The sequence below is a fragment of the Callorhinus ursinus genome, unplaced genomic scaffold, assembly GCF_003265705.2.
Source record: "Callorhinus ursinus isolate GAN/ISIS: 27379988/994484 unplaced genomic scaffold, GSC_fseal_2.0 scaffold17, whole genome shotgun sequence".
Taxonomy (NCBI): Eukaryota; Metazoa; Chordata; class Mammalia; order Carnivora; family Otariidae; genus Callorhinus; species Callorhinus ursinus.
Genome location: NW_027397079.1, coordinates 34,857,435 through 34,879,939, shown reverse-complemented (window position 1 = coordinate 34,879,939; position 22,505 = coordinate 34,857,435). Strand labels below are relative to the sequence as shown.

The 22,505-nt window shown below is 45.4% G+C and overlaps 1 protein-coding gene and 1 long non-coding RNA gene across 4 annotated transcripts in view; one reads left to right on the top strand and one right to left on the bottom strand.

The window, feature by feature from the left end:
* Positions 1-3,270: 3,270 nt before the first annotated feature.
* LOC112834843 (uncharacterized) lies at positions 3,271-20,639 on the bottom strand. Of its 2 annotated transcripts, none has more exons than XR_012381236.1 (3): positions 20,483-20,639; positions 19,994-20,070; positions 3,271-3,898 (listed from the first exon to the last, which is right to left on the bottom strand). It is a non-coding gene; the product is annotated as an uncharacterized lncRNA (long non-coding RNA). The 2 variants fall into 2 exon arrangements; XR_003211040.2 differs by lacking the exon at positions 3,271-3,898 and adding an exon at positions 8,906-9,530.
* Positions 20,640-20,914: 275 nt separating this feature from the next.
* Positions 20,915-22,505, top strand: part of RAB11FIP1 (RAB11 family interacting protein 1) — a 31,639-nt gene continuing 30,048 nt past the window's right edge. For both annotated transcript variants that reach the window (XM_025885906.2, XM_025885905.2), the window contains exon 1: positions 20,915-21,363. In XM_025885906.2, the coding sequence (XP_025741691.2) occupies positions 20,993-21,363 (371 nt within the window). In that variant the 5' untranslated portion in view covers positions 20,915-20,992. The remainder of the gene's footprint in view (positions 21,364-22,505) is intronic.

The following is a 22,505-nucleotide window of genomic DNA, read 5'->3' as shown; positions in this document are numbered from 1 at the left end:
GATATAATTGAGTAGCATTTTTCTTACAATACAAAAAAATCATTGATCTACCTACAATCCTTTTTGTTTTTTTGTGTTTGTTTAAGTTGTAAACTTAAATATATCTTTTATATATCTTATATCTTTTATATATATAAGATATCTTTTAAAGATATGTTTATATCTTTTTAAAATTAGTTTTAAAATTTTAATTCCAATATAGTTAACATACACCATTATATTTGTTTCTGGTGTACAATATAGTGATTCAACACTTCCAACATCACCCAGTGTTCATGGTAAGTGTGCTTTTAATCCCCATCACCTATTTCACCCACCCCTCCACCCACCTCCCCTCTGGTAACCAGCAGTGTGTTCTCTATAGTTCAGAGTCTGTTTCTTGGTTTGTCTCTCTCTCTTGTTTCTTAAATTCCACATATGAGTGAAATCAAATGGTATTTTTCTTTCTCCAACTTATTTCACTTAGCGTTATATTCATTAGCTCCATCCATGTCGCAAATGGCAAGATTATATTCTTTTTTATGGCTGTATAATATTCCATTACACACACACACACACACACACCACCTCTTCTTTATCCACTCATCTATTGATGGACACTTGGGCTGCTTCCTTAATTTGGCTATTGTTGATAATGCTGCTATAAACATAGCAGTGCATGTACCCTTTGAATTAGTGTTTGTATTTTTGGGTAAATACCCAGTACTGTGATTACTAGATCATAGCGTAGTTTTATTTTTAAATTTTTGAGGAACCTCATACTGTTTTCCACAGTGGCTGCACCAGTTTGCCTTCCCACCAACAGTGCAGGAGGGTTCTTTTTTCTCCACATCCTCGCCAACACCTGTTATTTCTTGTGTTTTTTATTTTAGCCATTCTGACAGGTATGAGGTGATATCTCATAGTAGTTTTGATTTGTATTTCCCTGATGATGAGTGATGTTGAGCATCTTTTCATGTGTCTGTTGGCCATCTGGATTGCTTTCTTTGGAGAAATGTCTGTTTATGTCTTCTGCCCATTTTTTAATTGGATTATTTGTTTTGCGTGTTGAGTTTTGTAGATTCTTTATATATTTTGGATACTAACCCTTTATCTGATAAGACATTTGCAAATATCTTCTCCCATTCAATAGGCTGCCTTTTAGTTTTGTTGACTGTTTCCTTTGCTGTGCATAAGCTTTTTATTTTGGTGCAGTCCCAATAACTTATTTCAGCTTTTATTTCCCTTGTCCCAAGAGACATATCTAGAAAAATGTTGCCAAAGCTGATGTCAGAGACATTACTGGCTGTGCTCTCTCCTAGGATTTTTATGGTTTAGGTCTCACATTTAGGTCTTTAGTCCATTTTCAGTTTATTTTTGTGTATGGTGAAAGAAAGCGGTCCAGTTTCATTCTTCTGTGTGTTGCTGTCCTGTTTTCTTGACACCATTTTTTGAAGAGACTGTCTTTTTCCCATTCAATATTCTTTCCTGCTTTGTTGAAAATCAATTGACCATATAACTGTGGGTTTACTTCTGGGTTTTCTATTCTATTGCATTGCTCTGTGTGTCTGTTTTTGTGCCACTACCATACTGTCTTGATGATTACAGCTTTGTAATAGAGCTTGAAGTCTGGAATTGTGATGCCACCAGCTTTGCTTTTCTTTTTCAAGATTGCTTTGGCTATTTGGGGGTCTTCTGTGGTTCCATACAAACTTTAGGATTCTTTATTCTAGTTCTGTGAAAAATGCTGTTGGTATTTTGATAGGGATTGCATTAAATCTGTAGATTGTGGGGCACCTGCGTCGCTCAGTCAGTTAAAAGTCTGCATTCGGCTCAGGGTCCTGGGATTGAACCCCACATCAGGCTCCCTGCTCTGCGAGGAGTCTGCTTCTCCCTCTCCTGCTCCCCCTGCTTGTGCTCTCTCTCTTCTCTCTCTCTGTCAAATAAATAAAATCTTCAAAAAAAATCTGTAGGTTGTTTTGGGTAGTATGGACATTTTAACAATATTTGTTCTTCCAATCCATGAGCACGTAACGTCTTTCCATTTCGTTGTGTCATCCTCAATTTCTTTCATCAGTGTGTTTTATAGATATCAGATTACAGGTCTTTCACCTCTTTGGTTAAGTTTCTTCCTAGATATTTTATTGTTTTGGGTGCAGTTGTAGATGGGATTTTTTTTTAATTTATCCTTCTGCTGTATCATTATTGGCGTATAGGAATGCAACAGATTTCTGAACCATTGATTTAGTATCTTGTGACTTTACTGAATTCATTTATCAGTTCTAGTAGTTTTCTGGTGAAGTCTTTAGGGTTTTCTATATATGGTATCTTGTCATCTGCAAATAGTGAGATTTTAACTTCTTCCTTAGGAGTTTGGATGCCTTTTATTTCTTTATGTTGTCTGGAGTACTGGACTTCCAGTTCTATGTTGGCTAAAAGTGGTGAGAGTGGACATCCCTGTTTTGTTCCTGACCTTGGGGGGAAAGCTCTCAGTTTTTCCCCATTGAGTATGATGTTCACTGTGGGTTTTTCATAGATGGCCTTTATTATGTTGAGGTATTTTCTCTCTAGACATACCTTGTTGAGGGTTTTCATCATGAATAGATGTTGTATTTTGTCAAATGTTTTTACTGGGTCTATTGAAATGATCATATGGTTTTTATTCTTTCTCTTATTGATGTCATGTATCATAGTGATTGATTTGCAAATATTGAACTACCTTTGCATCCCAGGAATAAATCCCACTTGATCACGGTGTATCATTTTTTAAAATGTATTGTTGAATTCCATTTGCTAGTATTTTGTTGAGGATTTTTGAATTTATGTTCATCAGAAATATTGGCCTCTTTTTTTTTTGTGGTGTCTCTGTCTTGTTTTGGCACCCCATATGGCAAACTTAGTAAATTCCCTAGTAGACTTTCCTGTTGTTCCCTGAAAGTCCCTGGCTGGTTACTAGCCACCTTTTCCTCCCCTTCCTCTCTCCTGTTTACATCTCACAAATTTCTTAATGATCTTGAGCAGCTTAGTTCAGACCCCAAGCTTATACTCTCCGTTCAGCAGTGTCCAGCCTTTAGAAGGCAGTTTAGAAAGCACCCCTTGTTACTGGAGCACCTGGGGGTATACCTGGGGGTACCATCTCCCTCTACACACACCTGAACAGCTTATTTAGTATTTCCCCAATGGAAATGGATTTCCATGGAGGGAGTGAGGAGGAGGTAGGGTGTATTCTGTATTTAAGAGAAATGAGCTTTTCTCCATTTTATTACAATAAAAAAAAAAAAACACCAAGGGACAGCCTAGTGGTCAGGAGGATGTGCTTTGAAGTGAGGCAAACCTGGGTTCAAATCTGTGCTTTGACCTTGGGAAAATTACCTATTATTCCTAAGGCTCGGTTTTCTCCTCTGTAAAATGAGGATTAAAATGCCCACTTTAATGTGTTGTGGTGAAGATGAAGAAGGTCATGTCTGTAAAGAGCATAATAAGTGCTCAGTAAGAGTTATTATTAGCAGAAATCTTCCAGAAGTTTCTGTGGTCACTAAAGTCACTAGGTGAGAACTCAAGGAGCCACACAAGGCCATGGTAGGGTATGAAAGGCTTCTGTTTAGCCTCCTTATCTCTCTGGCTTCGCAGGAACGTCTGCAGATTATAACCCCCCTCACACATGATTCCACTTCAATGTTCTTTTGGGCTCTTTGTTCCAATTTTCCTTCTGTGATGTTCTTGCCACTCTTTGATGTCCTTACTCACTCAGTCCACAACTGTGGTCAATACAAGGCAAGAACACTGTTGGGCATCATGTGGTTCACCGCCATTGATTGATCAAGGAAGGAACTGGATAAACGAAAGCTCCAGATGCTAATCTCCAGGGTGGCTGTCGGTGGCTCTTAGCTTTTTCTGGGCCAGGGACCCCTTTGAGAATCTGAGGAAAGGTAGAGAATGTCTCCCTAAATATATATATTCCCACAGGTACATACAATTTGCGTACAATACTCAGGGAAGCCAGTGGATCCAGTGCCCCGTAGAGGACTCATTCTTTTGCTCCTTCCTGGGCTGACTCTCACAGAGCTCAGCAGCAGAAAAATGAGCAAACCTCAACTCCTTTCTCTTGCCCTGCCTTCTCTTTGTCAAGAGGTGTCAAAACAAGGAACTGAAACTGCTTTAAGGAGAGGAGAAAGAAAAACAAAATAAACCAGTGTTTATTTTTTAAATTTTATTTTATTCATTTGAGAGAGAGAGAGAGAGAGCGAGCACAAGCGGGGTCAGAGGGAGAGGCAGAGGGAGAAGCAGACTCCCCGCTGAGCAGGGAGCCTGACATGAGTCTTGGTCCCAGGACCTGGAGATCATGACCCGAGCCAAAGGCAGACGCCTAACCATCTGAGCCACCCAGGCGCCCCTAAACCAGTGTTTAAAGACAGCCAGTGGGAAATTGAGAGATGGCGAGGCTCATGGAGTATATTTTGTGAGCTCCATGAGGACTCATGAGATCAATTTAAAGAATATATGACAATGAAGAAGAACTTGAGATAATGAGAGGGGACAGGAGAGGTGGGAGTTGGCGGGAGAACGGTGTTGAGAATGTTACCAGGGTTACGATGAAAAGAGTTCGGGACACTGTGAACTACTGACCCCACTGAACCGTACACGAAAATGTAAATTTTAGGGGCGCCTGGGTGGCTCAGTCGGTTAAGCGTCTGCCTTCGGCTCAGGTCATGATCCCAGGGTCCTGGGATAGAACCCCGCATCGGGCTCCCTGCTCAGCGGGAAGCCTGCTTTTCCCTCTCCCCACCCTGCTCATGCTCTCTCTCAAATAAATAAATAAAATCTTAAAAGAAAACAAAAATGTGAATTTTATGTTATGTGTGTTTTATCACAATTTAAAAAAATTACTGGGCAGCGTGTCCCCCATGAGAACGTTTAGGGGTCTGCCGCCCTACCAGCCCCTAAGTAGTTAACCACCCCTTCCTATCAGGAAGTGCAGAAGCCGGAGACAGATTTCGGGTCCAGGACCTGCTTTAGCAATGGTTAAGTGGGTGTCAGAGGGATGGTTGTGGTGGTACTAGTGGCGGAATTAGCAGAAAGCTGTGGGAAATTGGTAGGTTTTGACGGGGCAGGGCTGCCGTGGAGGAGGGAAACAGGGGCCGTGCAGGAGAGGGCATAAAGCTGGCCTGCAGGGGTGTCCTGCCCTCCCTTTTCTAAGAGTCTTACAGGCACTGCGAGGGGGAAACCTGAATCTGCAAGGCTCACACACACAGCGGCTCTCTCCGGTTTCCCGACTTTGGAGACAGCAGGTGGTGCTGTTGAGTAAACTTGGGAGCCCAGAAGAGGAAACCTGAACTTTGAACTTGAGAAGTAGGGCATCTCTATCCTGGTAACTCTCTCCCTTCCAGCGGCCAGAGCAGAGGAGGGTGTGGGAGATGGGGATCATCTTCCTCTTCGAGCTCTTTAGGGCTCTTCAGCTCGCCCCGTGAGGAGGGAGGGCTGGGATCTGTTCTCTTGCGTGGTTCCCACGTGCGCTGGTATCCCAAATGTCTTTGGAATGCCGCTCAGGTGAAATCCTGGGTGGTGGCCACCAGCAGTTTGGGAGGGGTAAAGAAATCTGGAGGCATCCTTACACACCCCTCCATCAGCCGGGCTGACTCACCCTGGACCCAGCTCAGGGTGGCTTCCCTGGCTTTGCCTGCTCCTTTTAAACTCCTGGGAGTGCCCCCTCCCCACTCCCCTTAGAAAGTTCAAACTGCTCTGAGGAGTCTGGAACTCCGCAGTCAAACAGACCAAAGGCTCGGGAAACCTCTCTTTCCTTCTAGTTTTAAATCTGGGGCTCTTATCCAGTGAGCTCAGGTTCCAGAAAGCATCCATGGGGACTAGTTGGGGAACTGGGTACTTTGCACTCGGTTAGGGCATTGGATGAGGTAGGTCTCCTCCTATCCAGTGAATCTGGATTTGATTGCGTCGCTGGGCTTTGTCCCCAACAATGATAGGATTCTGGGGAATGCAAACACAACACTGGTTTGACAGCTTCAGCAAGTTTTAAGCCGAACACGCCAAAGGCCAGTGAGCCTTTGGAACCCCACGCTTGCCAGCCTCACTCTCGACACGCATTTATGTCCCTATTCCTGCTTCTCCTCTGCCTCACCTTCCTCGGGGTGTTCTAATTTATGCTGTTTGAATTCACTTACGTGATTTTGTAAACAGTCTTAAATCCTTTTTGAGACAGGGCAGGGTACAAATAAAAAGAAAGAAAAACACGACGCGGAAAGGTCAGATGTTTTGATATTGGCTAAACCTTGTGCTAATGTGCGAAAATGACTTACAGCCCTTAGTGACCATAACATCCACAATCTTCCACAACTCACAGTAGAGAAAGGCTGTCTCCTCATGGAAAGAGGTGACAGGACCGCAGACTTGACTTTTGACTCCTGGCATTCCCAGGGTGCCTCCCCCCTCCCCCCGGTTCTAGGGTCCCTGCTGTTACCGCCAAGCATTAGGGCGGGGTGAGGGCTGGGGACGCTGTGCCCCTTTAACCATTTGCTACTGTGGACTCATGACCTTTCCCTAATGCTCCCTGCAGCGCTCTAAACTCACAAGACCGGCACATTTGAAATGACTTCTAAAAAGACTATTAGATGAGCAAAACGTAAGCAGAAAATAACATGAAACTAGGTCATCTAAGCGAGAGCTCCTGATATTTTATTTTCCATTACGCACCACTGTGGTGACTTCCACATTCATATGAAAGCCGATCAGGCTGTTGGTCATATGTTTTTGTTTTTTAAGATTTTACTTATTTATTGGGGGGGGAGCACGGAGGGAGAGTGAAAGGGAGAAGCAGGCTCCCCGCTGAGCAGGGAGCCCGAAGCGAGGCTTGATCCCAGGACCCTGAGATCTTGACCTGAGCAGAAGGCAGGCGCTTAACCAACTGAGCCACCCAGGTGCCCCTGGTTATCATATTCTTACACTAGCTACAAATCTAAACAATTCTCAAAGTGCAGGACCTCGTGTTCCCCTTCCTCAGCAGGGTGGTCCTTCAAGTACCCCTTTCTAGAGCAACTTTCAAACGAGATGATGCTTCATAACTCCAGCACCAACGTTGGATTTCAGTTTTAAGTCACACATTCCCCTCCCCGGCCCCCCTGCAATCTTAGAAGATGAATGTAGCCATACGCAATACTTAGAAGTATTTCCTGCTTTCTCTGAGGTATTTCAAAGGTTTGTGGTCGGAGGCATATAAGTGTTGAAAAGCCGTTTTTTACCATCAAATTGGATTTCAATGGATCTTGGAGATATAAGAGACCAGAGAGACCATTTATTGCCATTCGTGCAGAGTATTCAGGCTGGAAGTGATTAAATGACTTGCTGACGGTCCCAGAGCTGAAGAGCATAAACTAAGATTTATGCCTATTGATACCCAGACCATTCTTTTCCTCACTGCGCTACCCAGCTTGGCCTCTTGCACATCTAAATAGGAGTATAATCGTGACCAGGACTTTCTTTACAGAAGTAGATATACATAGACGCAAACACACACACACACACACACACACACACACACACACGTAAGGTAATAGAATTAGGAATTAAAGTAACAGAGGAATGATTATTTGTGTTGTGTGCACAATTTTAGCTGTTTGTGATGAGTGTCTTAAGGTATGCACAGATGCAAATCTGGACTCCCAATAAATGGAATGAATGAATGAGTCCGAGGGAGAAAAAAATTTTAATTTTATCCATTGAATGCAGAACTCTAGGGCAAACGATGAAATTTAGGCAAGGCCCTACCCTCTAGAAGTTCATGATGGGTAGACATAGGCTTAAATAATTCTAATATAAAGCTGACTTTGCTCATCACTGTCACAATTTAGTAAGGAGTTTAGGATCACTATATGCGAAAAAAATAGTAACACAAACGGGGAAACTTACCAGTAAGTACAAGCAAATCACGTGTGTTCGGGTATGTCAAGGTGTGTATATACACATGTACAGATACGTAGCAGCTGCCCATTCACATAATGTGATTTTTCAGTGTATTGTAAGTATCCAGTAAGCAAGGATGATGTCATTTGAGATGAATTCTTGTACAGCTTCTGCTCAGCTTTATGCGCACAAAGATACGTCATGGTGTGTCTCTTATCTTTTGGTTTGGTTCTAGGTCTGATGAAGAAAATACACTTATATTTCCAGGCCAGACTTCTCCTCTGAGCTCCAGACTCCGATTTCCAACAGTCTGTTTGCCATCCTCTTGGGGTGTGTCAAAAGTATCCAAAGTTCAACGTGTCCAAAATAGCCCCTGATCCCTCTTCCAGGATTCCCTATCTCAGTCAATGGCATCATTGTCCGCACAGTTATGCAAGCCAGAAAACTGGAGCCGGAACGTAATCTCCCTAAGGGCAGGGACCCGGCCTGTCTTGTTTTCCACTGTGTCTTCACGACCTAGAACAGTGCATGGCACAGAGAGGGTACTGATTATGTCCTGTGGAATGACTGTCTGCAATCTCTGGATTGCATTCATTTTCCTTCATCTCCACCATTACTGTTCAGTCCGGCCACCATAACCTCTCACTGGCACAACTGCCATAGCCTTCTGACTAATCTCCCTTCATCCATGCTCAGCCCTATTTCTATATATCTTCCACGGTGGCCAGTGATCTTTTCAAAACAAATCTGAATCTGAGACAAGTGCTCTTGCCGTAGCCTCTGAGGTCATACATGGTCTGTATCCTATGACTCTTGCAGCCTCGTCTCAAATCATGATCACCTTGGCTCTTTAGATTTCAGCCAGGTAGGCTTTTTTACAATGCCTATGATCACTTGTTCTGTCCTGCCACAGGGCCTTTGCACATATTGCTTTCTCTGCTGGAACCATTCTTCTCCTCTCCACCCACTTAATTTCTACTCATCCTCCTGATGTCACTCTCAGAGCTTAGAGTACTAGTTCCTGTAGGTCCTGATGTCAAATGTATTTGACAGAAAAGTCATAGTCAAAATAACTTGAAAGATACTGAAAAGAGATAGCTCCGTAGCACTTGTCATGGTTTTTTATATTTGTTTTTATAATTATTTTCTGCATGAAGCTTCACAACTTGTAAGATGTTTTAGTCTGTCTTCCTATATGAAGTCAAGGACCTAGTCAAGGACCATTAAAACATAAGTCATCATCTCTCTCTTCATGTGTTTTTGGAAATTACCATCGAATATATTTACCTGTATTCTTTTTTTTTTTTCTATCAGATATCAACCCTCCAAAGATTACTAATGTTTGATAAAAATCTCCCAGGATGCTATCATCTCAGCGAGGTCCTCCTTGGTTCATGAATGCCTTCGGGGATGGTTTAAGTGTAGTTTAGCCTGGAGATAGATTATCGACCTTTAGAAGATACTGCCTTTGCCTGTGATATCAGGATTCAATAAAGTCAAGCAAAGAAGGGCTTATCCAGGTTATCTTCTCCAATATATATCTTCTCTTTTCTTGAAAGTTCCCCAAATGGGTAAGTTGATGGAATCATATATTAAGATGGTTAGAATCACTCAGGCAGACTAGGTGTTTCAAACAGACCCTGTAAATATAGGCACTTATTACATGATAAGGAAGGATTATAAATCCAATTAGGGAAGGGTCAGTTTATTCAACAAATTATCTTTTAATATTTAATTAGCAGTTCATGGGAAAAAGTAAAATTTATCTTTAAACCATGAGTCATGTACCAGTATAAGTTTCAGAAAGATTAACATGCTAAATGGCAAAAATTCAAGCCAAAAAAGGCTATATGAAAACGTAAGTGAACATTTATCTCATATCCACAGGGAGGAAGGCATTCTCAGCTTAAGGGCAATGGAAAACATTATTCCCACCCCCCCAAAAGAAAATGACCACATAAAAATGAAAAATTAATGACCAAGTTAAAAGGTAAACAACAAAATGGAGGAAAAATAGATGATCAGAAACTACAAAAGGTTGGGGCGCCTGGGTGGCTCAGTTGGTTAAGCGACTGCCTTCGGCTCAGGTCATGATCCTGGAGTCCCGGGATCGAGTCCCACATCGGGCTCCCTGCTCAGCAGGGAGTCTGCTTCTCCCTCTGACCCTCTTCCCTCTCATGCTCTCTGTCTCTCATTCTCTCTCTCTCTCAAATAAATAAATAAAATCTTAAAAAAAAAAAGAAACTACAAAAGGTCAATGTCTGTATTACATAAGGATGTTTATAAATTTGTAAACAAGTGCTAAGACTCAGTGAAGAAATTGGTCAAAGGATAGGAACAGACACTTCACATGTAAAATATAGTGATTGACACATGAAAAAATATTCAGCCTTGCCCGAAATGTAAAAAATGCAAATTACACATTTCACAATTGCATAAATGCAAAAATCACTGTTTTAATCTATCAAATTAACAGAAATAAAAAGTGTATAATACTCAGTATTGGACAAGGATGGGGGAAATCGCTTTCCCAATACATTGCCGGGGGGGTGATATTTGTCATTATGAATAACGAATATTAAAAATGTTTACAGCTTTTGACCTATTTCCCAGAATATATCATCAGGAAATGTGTTAAGGAAATAAATCTAAGTATGGGCAGTGTTTTATGCACAGAGATTTTCATGGAAGTATTATTTATAGCATCATGTTTAATAATAAGGACATCATTTAAAAACTAGTGTACATTCAATGATGAAATTAACCGTTGGAAATTAAGTATATGAAATTTTCCAATAAAATGAGAAAACGTGGGAAAAATAGGATACAAAAGTGTGTGTATACAGTATAATCGCAACTGCAGGTAAAGACAAATGTGCATAGAATAACATGTTGGGTTTTTTGGGGCACCTGGGTGGCTCAGTTGGTTAGGCATCTGCCTTCAGCTCAGGTCATGATCCCAGGCAGGGTCCCGGGATCGAGCCCCACGTCAGACTCCTTGCTCAGCAGGGAGTCTGCTTCTCCCTCTTCCCCTCCCCCCCACTCATTCTCTCTCTCTCAAATAAATAAATAAAATCTTAAAAAAAACTTAAAAAAAAGAAACTAAAAACTTTTGTAAAAGAAAAAGAAAAACATGCTGTTTTTCTGTTGCTATTTTTCCAAGATAGAATATAAATTTTTTTTTTATGTTTTTCTACTTGTCTTTGCTTTCTGGATTTCCTATGAACCAATCCTCACTGCTTTCCCATGTGAACACAGAGCCGATGCCATAAAAACAAATCAAGTCCTGACACATACTACGACTTGGACGAACCTCGAAAACCTGAGGCTAAGTGAAGGAAGCCAGACACAAAAGGACATATTATATGAAACGTCCAGAAAAGGCAAATCCATAGAGACAGAAAGCAGATTAGTAGTCACCAGGGGCTCGGGAGGAGGAACTGGGACTGATTGCTCAGAGGCATGGGGTTTCTTTCTCGGGTGATGGAAATGTTCTGGAACTAAATGGTGGTGACGGTTGCACAACATAGTGATGATCCTAAAAAACACTGCACTGTACACTTTAAAATGGTGAATTTTGGGGCGTCTGGGTGGCTCAGATGGTTGAGCGACTGCCTTCAGCTCACGTCATGATCTCAGGGTCCTGGGATCGAGCCCCGCATCGGGCTCCTTGCTCAGCAGGGAGTCTGCTTCCCACTCTCCCTCTGCGCTCTCCCCCTGCTGTGCTCTCTCTCTCTCAAATGAATAAATAAAATCCTTTAAAAAAATAAATAAAATGGTGAATTTTAGGTTATGTGAATAATATCTCAAGTAAATACATAAATAAATAAAGGAAGGCTTGGTATTAAAAAAAAAGGAAACTGAAGTGAATGAAGGTTTTAGGTTAAGAGTTTAATAGAGTCCATATTCAAAGGGTCATCTCTTTGCATTCTCAAGGGAGCTCTCTTTTTCCTGGTAGGCCTCAGAGACCTCACAGGCTGGTGTATATGTCAGAGAAGAAGAGAGAAAATGAAGGAGAACGACCGAACATGGATTTTATTTTTAAGTAATCTCTACACCCAACATGGGACTTGAAATTACAACCCTGGGATGAAGAGTCGAACAATCTTCCAGCTGAGCCAGCCAGGCACCCCGGGATCAGAGAGGTTTTACAAATTATGAATGGTTATTGAAAATGAAAATGTAGGCTCAGTCGGTTAAGCGTCTGCCTTTGGCTCAGGTCATGATCCCAGGGTCCTGGGATCGAGCCCCGAATTGGGCTCCTTGCTCAGCAGGGAGCCTGCTTCTCCCTCTGCCTGCCGCTCCCCCTGCTTGTGCTCTCTCTCTGACAAATAAATAAAATCTTAAAAAAAAAAAGAAAATGTAAAGTGATACTGTTTACAATAGAATCAAAAACATCAAATGCCTAGGAATAAATCTAACAAAAGATGTACAAGACCTATGTAGAAAACTACAAATGTTGAGAGAAATTAAATTCAAAAAGAATCTATCTTGCTCATTGTTTGAAAGATTCAATATTGTAAAGATGTGAAATTTCCCCCAAGTTGATCTATAAATTCAGTGCAATCTCAATTAAAATTTGAGCAAGTTTTTATTGTTTTGTTTTGTCTTGTTGTGTTTTAGAAATGAACAAGTTGAGGGCGCCTGGGTGGCTCAGTCGATTAAGCGTGTGCCTTCGGCTCAGGTCACGATCCCGGGGTCCTGGGATTGAACCCCACATCTGGCTCCTTGCTCGGCCAGGAGTCTGCTTCTCCCTCTCCCTCTGCCCCTCCCCACCTTGTGCTTTCTCTCTCTCAAATAAATAAAATCTTTAAAAAAAAATGAAGAAGTTGATTCTAAAATGAATATGAAAACACAAAGGGCCAAGAATAGCCAAGAAATTTAGAGGGATGAAGGACAAAGCTGCAGGCTTTACATTAGTAGATATTGAGAAGTATGAGAAAGCTATAATAATAGGACAGTGTGGCATTGGCTCAAGAACAGACCAGTAGACCAATGGACCAGAATAGAGGTCAGAAACAAATCCACACATAACCGTGACGGTGAAGAGCTGGTGGGGGAAAGCTAGGTTTTTCAATAAATGGTGCTCGGTCTATGGGATATATTGTGAAAAACCAAAAGAATCTTGATTCCTATCTGATACTATATGGTTGGAAAAATTTATGCTTCCATGGAAAACCGCATTTTTGTAGCATAGCCTCTGGGTTATCTGATTGTGATTTTATGGCAACTATTTTATAACTCTGTAAATTGTAGATAGCTGATAGCAAAGCAGAATTCATGAAAATAAATTCTGTCTGGTGGAGGGACACCTTCCCCCCGCCATGGAAAAACTTATTTTGCCTCAATTTGCATATTTCGTTTCAATATTCCTGATCTATAAATGTGTCTGTTCTTTGGACCCACTTTTGAACAGGCCGAAACACCTTGCCAGTTTTTCTTCTTAGTAAGTTAAATAAATTTTTAATGGATTAGTTTTTATATCTGTACGAGAGTCATGATTTTATCTTTTAAAAAATTATCTTTTCTGCCGCTCTGCCTACTTGTGATCTCTCTCTCTCTCTCTCTGTCGAATAAATAAATAAAATCTTTTAAAAAATAAATAAAAAATTGTCTTTTAACAATTCATACAATTTTTAAAAAAGATTTTATTTATTTATTCGACAGAGAGAGAGACATCAAGAGAGGGAACACAAGCCCCAACAATTCATACAAATTAATTCCAGATGGATTGCTAACCTAAATGTGAAAGGTAAAGCAATAAAGTTTCTAGAAGATTATAAAGGAGAATATATTCATGACTTTGGGGCAACAAAGGTTTCTTTAAACATGGGGCACCTGGGTGTCTCAGTCGGTTAAGCATCTGCCTTCGGCTCAGGTCATGATCCCAGGGTCCTGGGATCGAGCCCCGCACCGGGCTCCCTGTGGAGCAGGGAGCCTGCTTCTCCCTCTGTCCCTCCCCCTACTTGTGCTCTCTTTCTCTCTCACAAATAAATAAATAAAATCTTTAAAAAAAAGATTTCTTAAACAGGACACAAAAGTACCAATCATAAAAGAAAAGACGAATAACTCAAATTTCATTAAAACTTAGTACTTTTCACCCAGGAACACCACGGAGACTGAAAAGGCAAGCCACAGAGTGGGAGAAGATATTTGCAATGCATTTTTGGACCAAGGTATTTAATATATATACATATATTATATATACACAATAGAATTCTTGAAATTATGTATTATATATAATATATATATATAAATATCACAAATCAATAAGAACATAGACAACAGAAAAGAAAAATGGACAAAAGACCCGATAGCACATCACAAAAGACCGTATCCAAACGGCCAATAAACAAGTGCCCAACCTCATTAGTCATCATGGAAATACAAATTAAAACTGCTGTACATCTACCTGAAGGGCAAAATACAAAAGATTGACAATGCCAAGGTTGACAAAAATGTGGAGAACCTGGATTTCTCCAACATCGCAGGTGGGAGTATAAATTGGTATAACTGCTTTGAAAAATTATTCGGCAATATCTCTTAGCACTAAACATATACCCAACCCGATTCAGTAATTCCATTCTTAGGTGTGTGCGTATGTTTATGGATATGTATATGTACAAAAAGACATAGGAGAATGTACAGCAATGTATTCTTTTTTTTAAGGATTTTATTTATTTATTTGACAGGGAGGGAACACAAGCAGGGGGAGTGGGAGAGGGAGAAGCAGGCTTCTCGCCGAGCAGGGAGCCCAATGTGGGGCTCGATCCCAGGACCCTGGGATCATGACCTGAGCCTAAGGCAGACACTTAATTGACCGAGCCACCCAGGCGCCCCTGCAAAAACTCGATTTCTAAACAAGTAGCATTCACAGGTTCCAGGGATTAGGATGTGCATATATTTGTGGGGTTGGGGGGGCATCATTTAACCCACTACAAGCCCCAAACTAGAAACAACCTAAATGTCTATCAACTGTAGAATGAAAAATAAATTGTGATAGATGACTATAAAACAATAAAGATGAACACATTACTGCTACATGAACACCACCGGCGACTCTCATAATACTGAGTGAAAGGAGCCCGACCCCAAATAAATACCCAGTGTATGATTCATTTATATAATGTTCAAAAATAGCAAGACTAATCAAGGAGAGAGAGCTGGGATGGTGGTTGCTACCCTATGGAAAGAAGGCAGTGACCGAGAGGGACGAAGGCATGGCTTCTGCACGTGTCAATACTGCTCTATTTCTTGATATGGGTTGTGAGGACTCACCACACCGAACACGTCTATGCACTTTCAATGCACTTTTCTGCAGATAATGTTTATAGGACATTTTCCTTTTTCGCCTTCTTCACATTTCCTTCTACTTCCTGTATATATTAGATTTCAATACCTCTGTTTATTAAAAATTATGAATGATTATTGACAATATTTTCTTTCTCATTAGGGGTTAGGTGCTACCATCGCTCAGGAATGTCTGTTTTAGGGACATGTATATATATTTTTTAGTCTAACGGGTTTTGACAGAACCTTGAATCGGGGGACCCAATGGGGCCACAGGATGTGCTGTTTTGTAATTTGTTCCCAAAGTGCTCTATAAGCCCTTAGTGTCACTGACTTTCCTGGCTGAAGGCGTCCCCCAAACTTGGAGTGCCGGTGGTTGGGACGGCAATGGGAAATGTTACTTCAGGGTGAATGATTAGTCTTAGGAAAAGGGCTTAGACTTAGGAAAAGCGTTATGCATTGTAGGCTAGGTAAGGGGTAGCATTTCCCAAAGTCAGGCAGAGATTCGTCAGAGGCACCATAAGGGCAGGTAAGAAGAGGGTACTTAAGGATAGAACCTGGTTTGAACCTGGGACCCCTTGGTAAGGAGTCTTATTCTGGCTGTGCCCACCCCCACCCCACCCCAGCCTTGGAATTGGTGAAATGTCGAACGCGGGGCTTGCCTTGCGGCTTCCAGGCCTATATTATAATTCCTTTGGGTCAAAAGTCAACATACCCGTCAGCCTCGCGCCATGTGCTGTGGGGTCCAAAGGGAAGAGAAGAAAGGGGTGCTGGGGCTCCTCACAGCACCTCTTGGCCAGCTCCGCCTCTGGGTCTGTGCCCAGGGGTCCCGCAGTTGAGAAGGGGGAGGCTCGTGGCTTATATGGAAGAGGCCAGAAGGAGAACAAGCCCCTGAGGGGTGGTTTCCAATGGGACGATTCAAGGAGGAATAAACGCTCAGAGCTTCTGCTGTCCTCTGGTATGTCGTGAAACTGATTCTGGAAAGGTGAGGTACAGCTTTGCACTAATGAGGAACACATATTTCTTTTATAATCAGAAAAAAATGAACCTAGATTTTCAAAAGATGTTTATATCAGGTGGTGCTAAAAGGCTTCAGAGTCATCTATGCCTCTCCCACTTAACCCGACCTGCCTTCTGCTTGCAAGGCACTGGGAAATGGTGAGGACCATGTTTCCTGCCTTTGAGATGCTTACAGGGGAATAAAAGAAGCACTGAATCAGAGTCTAAGAAAGAAGCTAGGAGACCAGAAGCCATTCTGAATGGGAGAGGCACAGCAGGCTTAGTGGAGAAAGGGGAAGGTAAGGGGTTCACGTTCTCTCTCTACGGTCTGTAGGACTGTAGTTGTAAGCTTCAAGGGCCTTCTCTGCAAATTAGAAAGATAGTATCTTTGTGTTATCTATGATGCAAGTTTTGTTAAACAAAGTAATGGGGGGAAGGGGGAAGTGTGAGCCCTTAGCCTCTTGAGACCATCCTCTGTCCAGTGTGGCTGTAGTTGTTTTTGTTTTTTGTGTTTTTAGATTTGAGAGGAGAGAGGAGACTGTGCATGCACATGAGGGGAGGGGCAGGAGGAGAGAATCTCCAGCAGACTCCCTGCTGAGCGTGGAGCCCAACACAGGGCTCGATTCCACAGTCCATGAGATCATGACCTAGCAGAAACCAAGAGTTGGATGCTTAACCAACTGAGCCCCCCAGGTCCCCTCAGTGTGGCCATAGTTTTAACTTTCGCATTGCCACACCCACTGGGGCAATGGAAAGAGAGCCTGATGTTGGGGACTTGTTCCCCTGGCTTGCTGACCCCTGAAGCAGGAGCCCCTTATTCCCAGAGCTGACACCTGGAAAGTAGTCTCCTTGGTCAGCCAAGTGGGCAAGAGTCTGAGGCAGCTGGACCTGGAGAAGCCAGAAGGCTGTTTACAAGCGCTCCAGTGAATGAGTCATGTGTGTGGACGTTTGTCACCACACCCCAGAGTCCGAGGCAAAGGAGAAAGACAAGCAACCATTACTAGCCACTTTCTGCTCCTCCCTTGGGACAGCACATTAGCCCATTCAGAGCACCCAGAGGTGTGGGTTTTTTTTTTTTTTTTTGAGGAGGGGGAGGAGCAGTGGGAGAGCGACAAGCAGACCCGCACTGAGCGCAGAGCCTGATGCAGGGCTTGGTCTCACACCCCTGAGATCATGACCTGAGCTGAAACCAAGAGTTAGCTGAACTGACTGAGGCCCCCAGGTTCCCCCGCCGGTGGTTTTTGAGTTAGTTCCCTTGCAGTTGGGGGTGTACTGAGGACCTGTGGGCAGGAGTGGTTGACAGTGGCAGGGTGGTAAACGTCTCTCCCTCTGCTGGCCCTTCCTCCCCACCCCCAGCATGGCTCTACACAATGTCTTATCCTGGGGGATTGTTCCTGGTTGCTCCCAAAAGCAAACCTGTGCTGGTCATCTAACTGCACGGCTGGTGTCTGGGAGTCCCGGCATGCTCTAGTCTGTTGCTTTGGGAGGAGGACAGGTGGCTAACCTGTCCAGTCCAACCTGCCAGGCACCTTGTCCACGCGCTCAGGGCCAACAGAAACTCTTCCTCTTTCAGTCAGGGCTAGAGGCGGGCCGGTGAGAGGAACGAGAAGTCAACTCGCTGCACCCTGGCTGTGGGAGGTGTTTATAAATGCTCCTGGAATGCAGTGAACCTGCGAGGGGCCAGCCGTCCCAGGACCACCTGGCCTGTGGGAGAGGGTGGGAGGGATGCCCAGGTGGATTCCTCTGAAGGCAGGTAGGGAACAGGGCCGGGTGGAGTGCCAGCCCTGTCGTCATCCTTGTTGTTGCAACTGCACACCCCCCAGCATGGACTGTGGGGCTATAAAATTAGGAGAAGACAGACTTACTCCCAGGCGGTCAGCAAGTGAGGCTTGAGGGACAATGTGTTCTGGCTGGAGGAAGGGAGAAAACAGCCACCCAGGCATTCTAGCACCAAGTGCACCCAGTGCTCTAGCTCCTGGCTTCTCTCTCTCCCCTGACATATTTCCAATTCCTGCCTCTAGTGAGCCCCGACTCCTCTGAGTTAACCCATGCCAACGTCCAGTGTCTAGAAGGATCTTGATCTTGATTTCCTGGTGGTGGTGGTGGGACAGCTCTACCCTCCCAACCTACCACCTCTGCTTTAACCACAGAGCCTATGTGTGTCTGACAAAACCCAAACACATGAAGTCACAAGGTACTCATAATTTTTCCTTCCCCCTTGCCCCCACCCGCTTTGTCCTCTAATCCTTTCCATGAGTGGAAGGGATGCTTGGTGTCCTACTCAGCCTGTGAGGCTGTCCGGCTAGGTTTCATTCCTTGCTATCTTTATTGTGGGGCAGCACTAACGATGTGAGTGTGGGGGCGGACGGGAGAGGAGAGCTGAAAAACTTTACTCCCAGGGTCAGGTTGGACCCCAGATCTCTGACTTTGTCCAGCTGGGATGTCGTGGAGCAGTGCACAGGTAGGAAAACCAGGAGGGAAGTCAATGCCTTATTTAATAAAGTACCAAGTTGGAATAGACAGCAAGGATGGATAAGTGGCAGGGTGGGGTGAGGCCAGAGGCAGACAGGCCCTAGGTGAACATGAAGGCATCTGGCTGTGACCCGCCATGATATTGGGCGCTGGGTGACTTCTGCTCATACCTGCCTTACAACGTGAAACACAGCCTCATCACACCACTGCTCAAAATCCTCTGAAGTCTGGCTCACCCTGGCCTAACACTGCGGTATAAACTCCTTAGTCTGGTGTTCATGATCTGCATGATCTGGGCCCACCTACCTTGCCTGTCTTATCTCTACCATCCACCCCCAGTGCCCTCCTAAAATAGCCCACATTCCAGCGCCATGGGGTGCCCGTAACCCCTAAACATGCCTTGAACTTTCTGGCCCCCATACCATTGCTTAGGCTGTTCTTTTCTCTCTTCCTGAAATGCTCTTCCCTTGTGCCCCCCTCTCTGCCTGTCAAATCTGGTATATGCTTTAGGGCCCAGCTCAATGTCACTGCCTTCATAAAAAAATCCACCTGCTTAGAGAAGTCACTCCAACCTCAAAACCCCCAAAGCATTTTATTAGTATAGGACTTCCTTTTTTTTTTTAAGATTTTATTTATTTATTTGTCAGAGAGAGAGAGAGAGAGAGAGGGAACACAAGCAGGAGGAGCGGGAGAGGGAGAAGCAGGCTCCCCGCTGAGCAGGGAGCCCAATGCGGGGCTCGATCCCAGGACCCCGGGACCACGACCTGAGCCGAAGGCAGACACTTAACTGACTGAGCCACCCAGGTGTCCCTAGGACTTCCTTTATAGCATTTGTCATGGTGTGCCTTGAAACTGGATCTTGTTCAGAGGGCTTTGTGCCCTCCGTAGCTCCTAGCACAGGCACCAAGTAAGGTCTCAGTAAATCTTTATGGTAATGAATGGAGCCATGAGGTTGAATGACACCAATAGATGGTCAAGAAGCAGAAATGGCACCAAAACAACAAAGTTCTATTAGGGCTTGCCCATCACTTACCTGTCTGGTGCCTCCTTTCTTTTCCCTTTCTATCACCATTACATATTTACAACGTACTGAATAGGTCTTTCCCACTCCGGAGCCACCCTCAGTGCAAAGCCCAGGCATCATGCATCTTCTAATTTCCTCCATGGGAAAAGGATACACTATGTGCTCATGGTTGGCTGGTATAACCTGCACACTCTTCAATTCCATAGCACTTCCTGAGGACCCACTGTGTACCTAGGTTTCTGCCAGGGGCTACGGAAGGGACAAGTTAAATAAGTCACCACCTGGTCCCTGCCCAGACAGGGACTACTGGAAGCTTACCCATGGAGTAAATGTGAGTGAAGTGTCATGGTTAGCAGGACCTGGGAATGAAGGGAATCTGCCAATCCAATGGACATCTGGAACAAAGAAGTGAATGATTGGAAGCCCAGAGATAAGGAGCATGGAGAGACTGACCAGGATCCACTCAGGGAGAGCTGGGGGAACTGGAGTGGGGGTGGCACTCTGTTCTCCTTATGTTTGGTTTGGCAATCCTATTTTCAGTTCCTCCTTTATTCACCTTCCCTAATTTAGCCTCCTAGCCTCACCTTATTTGGCGAGGGCAGGCAAAATAGGACACTCCCACATCACCTCCTGACCGCCCCCCCACCCCTTACCTTCCCCTTTTCGTGCCCTCAAATGATCCTCCTCCTCCCCGACCCACCTGGCGCCATCCCAGAGTAAACCACCGGCTGGCCAAAATCAAAAGAGCAGTGAATCGGGGATCGCGTTCATTATCACCCTCATAGCTACTCTTGATTGAGAACTCACCGTATGCCAGGCTACATTATCTTTTTTACGGCAACACTAGGAGGAGATTGTTATCTCATTTTATGGGTGAAGAAACTCAGACCAAAAGATGTTAAGTAATCTGTGCCAGCTCACACACCTGCCAGTTGGCGGTGCCAGATTGGAAATGAGGTCTGACTCCCAGGGCAGTGCCCCGGTCAGTTCCGGTTGCGCCGTGCGACCTTTGGCAGTTGGGGACCCCGTCCCTTAACCAACACCTCTCGCACCGGAATTCTCCAAGCTCCCGCCCCCGCCCCGGCCTCGCCAGCCTTCGGCGCCCGAGCTGCTAGCCCGCCGGAGCCGCGGAGGCCGGCACAGCGCGGGCAGGTGGAGCGGGCGGGGCCAGCGCCGCGGCCCGGGCGAGGAGAGGCGGGGCCTGGCGGGGGGCGTGGCCGGAAGCCTTAAAGAAGCTGGGGCGGCGGGGCGGGCCGCAGCGGCCGCGGATTGCGGCGATCGTCTCCTCGCTTCCGAGCCGATCGCGGCACCGTCACCATGTCCCTGGCGGCCTCGGCGGGCCGAGGCCCGGGGGCCGTGTGGTCCCCAACGCACGTGCAGGTGACGGTGCTGCAGGCGCGGGGCCTGCGGGCCAAGGGCCCCGGGGGCACGAGCGACGCGTACGCGGTGATCCAGGTGGGCAAGGAGAAATACGCCACCTCGGTGTCGGAGCGCAGCCTGGGCGCGCCAGTGTGGCGGGAGGAGGCCACCTTCGAACTGCCGCCGCTGCTGTCCGACGGGGCCGCGGCCGCCGCCACCCTGCAGCTCACCGTGCTGCACCGCGCGCTGCTCGGCCTCGACAAGTTCCTGGGCCGGGCCGAGGTGGACCTGCGGGAGCTGCACCGGGACCAGGGCCGCAGGAAGACCCAGTGAGTGCGGGCCGAGGGGAGAGAACGGGGAGCGGCGGGCCGGGGAGCGGGGCAGTGCGGGGTGGGGAACGTGTGGCTGGGCGCTGAGATCCTTTTAGAGCGAGCGCGGCGCTCCCCGCACCGCTGTGTCCCAAGGGGACGGACAGAGAGAGGCCTTTGGACAGGGATCCCCCGGGCCGATAATCAGTCTCACCTAGCTTCAACTTCTCCTTCGGCTGTCCAGCCCCAGCTCTCCCAGTGTGTGGGCTCTTTGAAGCCGGCGCTAGGGGTGGGGGTGGGGGAGTACCTGGGGTGTTTTTGAATCTGCGGGACGTCGCTCAGCGCCCGGAACTTAGTAAGCACTTAATGAATTTTCGATGAATTGGAAATACTTGTGGGCTGACGAATTCTTCTTACTAGTGTGGGTAGTGTGGATGTTTGATACACTCATTAGCTTATGTGGAAAGCCTCCTGGGTATTTAACTGTCCTAGACACTGAGCTGGGAATGGCTGGGCCTGGGAGCAGGCAGGGTCAAGGTGGAGGGTGAACCCCACGGACACTCTCTGGCCCTAGAGGCTCACCCGGGGACAGAGCTGGGGCATTACAGTGCGGGGTGGAGGCTGCCCAGAGATGGCTGTCCCTCACCCCCACCTCAACTGCGGCCTACGGGCTTGGTGAAGAGAATCTGCTCCTCCCTCTTCCCCTTTTCTTCTCCCACCCCCGCCCCCAAAGCCTGCTAGAACAGTTTGGTCTTCACTTTCAGACTGAAAATTATTAACCCGGTTTGCCCTGAGCCCCAAAGTTAGTAAGGATTTCCCAATGCTAGTTGGAGCGAGGGTCTGCCCTTGGCCCAGCTGAAGTGGGAGGTAGGCTGTGTTTCTTTTTGGCCTTTGTCAGGTTCTCTCTGGTCCTCCTCTGAAAGGTTGGCTGCTCACCTGTAGCTTCTCAGTCTAGAGTTGTGTGCTAGGGTATCTGACTCCCACAGGGAGAGCTGGGCACCACCCATTTCACTTCAAGGTATCACCCATTTATTTGTTCTCTTTCGCAGGTGTTTGCCATGGAGCGTTTGATTATGGAACATTTGATTATGCTCGTGTACTGTACCAAAAGCTGGCCTCCTTAGCTTAATTGGTTACTTTGCTGGAACTTAAATATGCAAGTC